This window comes from Coptis chinensis, chromosome 1 (assembly GCF_015680905.1).
Source record: "Coptis chinensis isolate HL-2020 chromosome 1, ASM1568090v1, whole genome shotgun sequence".
NCBI classification, from domain to species: Eukaryota; Viridiplantae; Streptophyta; class Magnoliopsida; order Ranunculales; family Ranunculaceae; genus Coptis; species Coptis chinensis.
The window spans coordinates 43,846,857-43,853,669 of record NC_141456.1 but is presented as its reverse complement, the minus strand read 5'-3'; the positions used below and the strand labels follow the sequence as shown (position 1 = coordinate 43,853,669).

The window sequence follows — 6,813 nt, the reverse complement described above, 5'->3', positions numbered from 1 at the left end:
ATTAATCACATATTCTTTTCCATATAGTTTTTCTGTTGATATTCAGCATGTTTAGATAATTTAATTGATCAATGTCATGAACCCCACCCGCCCTCTCAAATTGTTTGGGGGTGGTATATGTGAACATATAAAATTACATGTCTTAAATCAAATTTATATAATTTTTGGGCAAAAATATAAGAACCTTTGGGCCTTGTTTAAATTAATCAGGACCACAATGTAATTAGGTACCTGATATTTCAAAGAATTTAAAAGTTTCACGAAATTTTAGAAGCTAATCTAATAGAGAAACCTATTATATGCAATCCCCCTTGTTAAAATTAATTGGGATCCATAATGTAATTAGGAACCTTAAATTTCGTGGAATGTCAAAATTTCAGGGAATTTCAGAGGATAATCATATATAAAAATTCCAAAATCTAAAATAGAATTCTTGTGTAAGAAACTATTCTAAAAATATGTTTTTTCACATCTTTTTATTTTAGCAACAATCTGGCCTTAGACTTAGCAACCAAACACTATAAAAATAATCTCTACGCATGTAGTTTCATAACTGAAAACCCTAAACACATCGCTACATCTCAGAGCACGCACGCGCCTCACACAAGATCAAATTTAGCGCGCACTGCGCTTGTATTAATTTGGTATCAGCATTACTATTCGCGCACTATGCCCACCCAAGGGTCATTCCAAGCGAGCGCGCGCCTTCACTGCCACACAGCAGGCTCGGATTTCCAGGTTCTACTTTTCTAACTTCCAGTACTTAAATTCATTACTCGGTTGTTAAGTCTACTCCAAAAATTATACCGAAACAGTCTTTTTATTACTTGCTTGATAGTGACACTTATGAATTTTATTTCGACGACATGATTAACCAATTAGGTTGGCATCCTCTATTCGTATATCCATGTGATACTTATTCACATCAACTTACTGCTTATTTCTATGATAATTGTAAATTTTCTAATAAGCAAGATGGAGAACAAGTGTTCTCTGTCACCATAAACAATGAAATAATGGATTTAAGCAAGTATTTGTTAGCATTGGCACTAGGACTTTCTATGCCTCCTGGCCAAGACACATGGGATTACATGTCAGATAATTCCTTCTATTATAACTATGCATACTTCCTTGAGACTTATGGGGCCGACATTTTTCAATTAGAAGACCAAGGCCAACATAACATAGCCCTTAAAAGTTTGTCCCGACCCTTAACATAGGATCTACTATGTTTTTCATTATGCTCAATATATTAGGGGAATGAGGTTTTTCAACTGTGAGTAGCGCCACTTGTCACGTCTTCCTTGCTTTAGCTGAGGGACGTATGCATTTTGATATTTCCAAGACCATAGTGTCTAGTTTAGCACGAGCCCATACAATGAGGCATGAATACCTTCTTATGTCTGTTATGGTTTACTGCATAATGCGATTCTTTTTCCCTGAATTCTGGACATGTTTCACTGATTGGGTTAAGGGTTATACAATGTGCACGACCAATGCTATAGTCTATTTTTTACGTGCTATGGTTTGGCCTGGCAACTTCAACCTCACCTAGTAGCCAATGCACCCTATCCGAACAAATTACACTAAATAGGTTAGCTAGGGTAGATGAAAATAGGATGAAGGCTAGGAAAGTAGTCATAGATATGCAAGATTTAAAAGAACCTCATTTCACAAGTGAGAAGCAGCCTGAGGAGATTTCATGATTAAAAACAACTATATATGGTAATATTTATTATTTTTCTTGTTAGAGTCCGCTTATGTCCCAAGCGACTTTTTATTTCTTGTTATCTCCACTATGGATTATGGATGGAACTCATATAGGAGTTGGGTTTGCATTTTAATTCTTTATATTTGTATAATTTCACTTTCTTTTTTAGGTGCTCCTATTTACAAGAACGTTTCTATGGTACTCTCTATCTTTTATTTTCATTCCATACTTTGGGGACAAACCATGATTCTGTTTAGGGGTGGTATAGAAACACGCTGTAAATGTTTAAGCACATATTAGGTTGTATATTACCTAATATTTGTCGTATAAAAATAGAAAAAGCATAAAAATAGTTTATACTATGCACTTAGGAAAATGGTATTATTTCCTTTTCCATGATGATATTAGTCTATAAATCTCAAGTAGTAATAGAATTAAGCATAGTTCTTAGAAACTTAGGTCAATACGTAGGTAATAGTCACTGTATCTTTTCATTAACATCTTGCATGAGCATGTATGAGTGTACTTGACAATATTTTTTTGAGACCTAGGTTAGACTACTTAATTTTACATATCTTGTGAGATTCTAGCCTAAAAATATCATATGAGTGAGTAATTGAGTGATGACACAAAGGAGACATAATATGAGTAGAGAAATCACACATCCACTTGCTTGACCACCATACCATATCCTAAGTAAGAATTTAGGTCCTCTTTGGATCGATATAGCTAAAAAAGCATACCTATAAGTAATTATTCGCTAGTCCCCCCTCTGAGCCTTTCAATTAGCCTTTTTGCAACCACAAATCTTTTACCCATATTTTAAACCAATAAAAATAAAAATAATCCTATCCATCTTTTAATGAGTCTGAGAATAGGATGAGTAAAGAGAATAAAGAGAAAGACCTATGGAAAACGAAAATTAGTTAGTTGCTTCAGAAAAGAAAAAGAAAAGAAGTTCCCATAAAAAAAAATAAAATAAAACAAAAATAAAGATAGAAATAAAACAAAACTCCAAAAATAGAATAAAAGGAGTCAAAAAGCCAAAATAAAAAGGCTAAGGATGGAAACTAACTAAGTATAGAAGCAAAGTAAGAACACTGATTTCTCTAGTTACATGTAATTGAAAACCCTATTATCTCAAACTTGTTTATTTTGAATATCCATTCCGTTTCTTCTTAAACCATCACCTCAGCCCCATATCACCTAATAAAGACCTCTAGCTCAATTAGGATTAATTTGGTGTGATAATAAGTGGTAGATATTTTTATTTAGTTAGGACCATATTGTTGGTCACTTATCTATTTGTATTTCTCATCTTAAGCACCCAAAAGTGTAGTTTAAACCCCTTAATAGTACTTTATTTAGGCCAATTGTGTTAATAATAAATAAGATTTAGTACTGTTTACGTGTTTTTGTACATTTCAGGACTTTTTTTTCCCAAGAATAAGCTAGGGTTGGGCAGACCCTCACCTATATTAAAAAAACCCTATACTCTGTTGTACAATTTTCCAGAGCGTCTTCCTCCACTATTACACTCAAGTGAGAATCTAGTGGTGGACTTAAAAAGATACAAAAGGTACAACTCTTTTGGCATAGACCCGTAAGATAGTCAGCTACCCTATTACACTCCCTAAATATATGATGAAAATACACATCTTCAAATGCATATATATGGTTATGTATAGCCTTGACAACATCCTCGCAATACCAGGGTGGCTTCTCCAGCTTGTTGATAAGTTGTATTGCTCTCTTGGAATCAGATTCAACTTGGACATGTTTGAGCTGCAATCTGGTGCATTGAGCAATCCCCACTTCAATTGCCTTTAGCTCTTGATGTAATATTGAGTCTGGTCCACCACTCCCAATATAAGCAGAAACCACATTACCATGCTCATCTCGAATGATGCCTCCATGTCCACACCCTTTTGCAGCCACTGATCCATCCGTATTTAGTTTAACCTTCCCTTTTTTAGGACACTTCCATGCATAAAACTTTTGGATTGGCTCTTTAAATTGTACCTGTATGCCAATGCTTGTGATAACCCTCCTTAAGTCAGGAGAATCTATCAAATCTTGAAGGGTGACCTGCAAATAGCTTTTCAAATCTCTGCATAGTTTTCCGAACACCACTACCACTGGTCTTTTAGTGTTTTAAAATTGTCTCGCATTCCTCTCCTTCCAAATAGCATCAACACCAGCACAAATGTATACCTTGTACACTTCAAATCTCTGCATAGTTTTCCGAACACCACTACCACTGGTCTTTTAGTGTTTTGAAATCGTCTCGCATTCTTCTCCTTCCAAATAGCATCAACACTAGCACAAATGTATACCTTGTACACTTCAGCCAAAGGTCCCGATCTTTGACATAACCTGATAATCGATGACCATTCACGGTTTGAATTCCTATCGTCAGTTGTGAAACCGATCAACCTTTTGATGATGCGGAACAATTCCTTGGAATACTCACATTCAAAAAAGAGATGTTTAGAGAATTCTCTACTTCGATTACATAAGCAGCATAATGATTAGGTGAGAATTTTCTTTTGTATCAGACGATCTTGTGTGCATTTCAGGACTTGAAGTTGATTAGGTGACTAAAATCACCACTTTTGCGTGAAAAACGAGTCAAGATGATTGCCGAGAAAGTTATACGTTTAAAGCCCAAGAATCATGGAGAAAAGCCTTTTTCAAGTTTAGTCAAAACTGGGAAGTCAAAGTCAATTCGGGTAGAAAAAGGTTAGAAAAGTCAACAAACCTTAAATAGGTCGTATCATTGGACTCGGGCCTCAGAATTGGGTCTACTTTATGTTAAAACGACCGACTTGGAATAAGGTTTCCAATGGATCTGGTATTGCCCTAATTAGAGTTGTAAAAAAGGACTAAAAGAGCACTGAAGTAATTTTAAGTAGAATTGGCCCTTTAAGACTTAACCTAATGGACTTTGGGCTCACTTTAAAGGCCCAAACTCCCCTTTTTTGGCCCATGCATGAAAATGTAACCCTAACCCTTTCCTATATAAAGTGGGTTAAGGCTAAACACTTTCTCTCCTTCCCCTCCTTAGTTAATAATTAGTTTAGTTTAGTTTTAATTAGTTTTACTTTCTTTAGGGTTAGAATAATTTAGTTTGTAGCCACCGTTAATTCCCAATCAATCAAAAGTTTTAGTTTAATTTCAAATATTGTCTTTTCCATTATGTCTCATTATTATTGCTTTAATATAATGATTCCTACGACATTAGGCTAAACCTCCATTAGAGGAGGTTTATAAAGCCATGTGAGGATGATTAATCATTAGTATTTATTGTGCTGCATAGAAGAACGTCAAGTTCTTCATTATGAGTAACTTGAGATAGAGCTCATAACAGAGAACTTGAGTATAGAGCCACCACCAAAGAGATTTATGGTGGAGCTACACTCTCATGCTAGTGAAACCTCGATTCGAGAGGACTTGGTCTTCATTAGGGATCAATACAAGCGATTCGATACTAATTAATAGTCAATCGAATCGAGTGGTGGATTAAACCCCTTCTAATACCTTTATTCATCATTTAAATTCATTGTTTTCACCTCATATCTGCTGTTTTGATTCTTATTAGTGAAGCATAATTGCAATCTAGATTCACATCCAAGTAGTGTACAACTAGAGTTTGGCGAACACGACTATTCCCCTTTTATCTCATATGATTTAGAGAGTATTTATCTACTATTTTTCCACCATAATTTACTATTCACGCATCTCATATCCACTGTTCATCAATAATATTTTAATTCTTTCTTATCAGGGACAAAACATGATTCTATTTGGGGGTGGTACAGAAACACGCTATAAATGTTTAAGCACATATTAGGTTGTATAATATGTATTATTTGTCGTATAAAAATAGAAAAAACATAAAAATTGTTTATACTATGCACTTAGGATAATGATATTATTTTATTTTCCATGATGATATTAGTCTAGAAATCTAAAATAGCAATAGAATTATTCGTAGTTCTTAGAAACTTAGGTTAATATATAGGTAATAGTCATTGCATATTTTCATTAACATCTTGCATGAACATGTATGAGTGTACTTTGCAATATTTTTCTGAGATCTAGTTTAGACTACTTAATTTTACATATCCTATGAGATTCTAGCCTAAAAGCCTCATATGAGTTAGTATCTGAGTGATGACACAAAGAAGACATATAATTTGAGTAGAGAAATCACACATCCACTTGGTTGATCACCATACCATATCCTAAGCAAGAATTTAGGCCCTCTTTGGATCGATATAGCTAAAAATTCATACCTATAAATAATTATCTGCTAGTTGCCCGACTAAGCCTTTCGTTAGCCTTTTCGCAAACACAAATCCTTTACCAATTTTTTAACCAAAAAAATAATAATAAAAGAAAAATAAGCCTATCCATCTTGAATGAGTCTGAGAAATAGGATGAGTAAGGAAAATAAAGAGAAAGACCTATGGAAAACCAAAATTAGTTAGTTGTTTTAGAAAAGAAAAAGAAAAGAAGTTTCCATCCAAAAAAAAGAAAAGAAAAATAAAAATAGAAATAAAATAAAAACTCCAAAAAAAATACAATAACAGGAGTCAAAAAGCCAAAATAAAAAGGCTAAGGATGGAAACTAAGTATAGAAAAAAAAAAGTATGAACAAGGTTTTCTCTAAGTTACATATTTTGAAGACCCTATTATCCCAGACTTGTTTATTTGAATATCCATTCTGGTTCTTCTTAAACTATCACCTCAGCCCCATATCACCTAATAAAGACATCTAGCTCAATTAGGATTAATTTGGTGTGATAGTAAGTGGTAGTTGTGATTGATCGACCTCGGCTCCTTTGGACGTCAGTGAGAGGAAGTGTGTGCCTAACTGCACACTAGAGTGAGTGAAACTTGAGTGGAAAAATCAGAGTATTTTTGTCTTAACAAATTGTGAGGACCTACTTAAGGACGCTATTCCAAAAGTTTCAGAAACGGACCTGCCATTGCATTTCATAACATAGTTCATAGCATGCATATGTATCTTTATATGATGTGATTATTATGCGTGTATATTAGCTTAGGTTTCAAACACATTGTTCTTATTATATTGT

At 34.2% G+C, this 6,813-nt stretch overlaps 1 protein-coding gene across 1 annotated transcript; it reads right to left on the bottom strand.

The window, feature by feature from the left end:
* Positions 1–206: 206 nt before the first annotated feature.
* LOC147524199 (uncharacterized) lies at positions 207–3,949 on the bottom strand. The gene is made up of 3 exons (XM_086573836.1): positions 3,926–3,949; positions 3,423–3,799; positions 207–231 (listed from the first exon to the last, which is right to left on the bottom strand). Exons 1-3 carry the CDS (start codon positions 3,947–3,949, stop codon positions 207–209), a joined length of 426 nt encoding a protein of 141 aa, XP_086429962.1.
* Between the last annotated feature and the right edge of the window lie 2,864 nt (positions 3,950–6,813).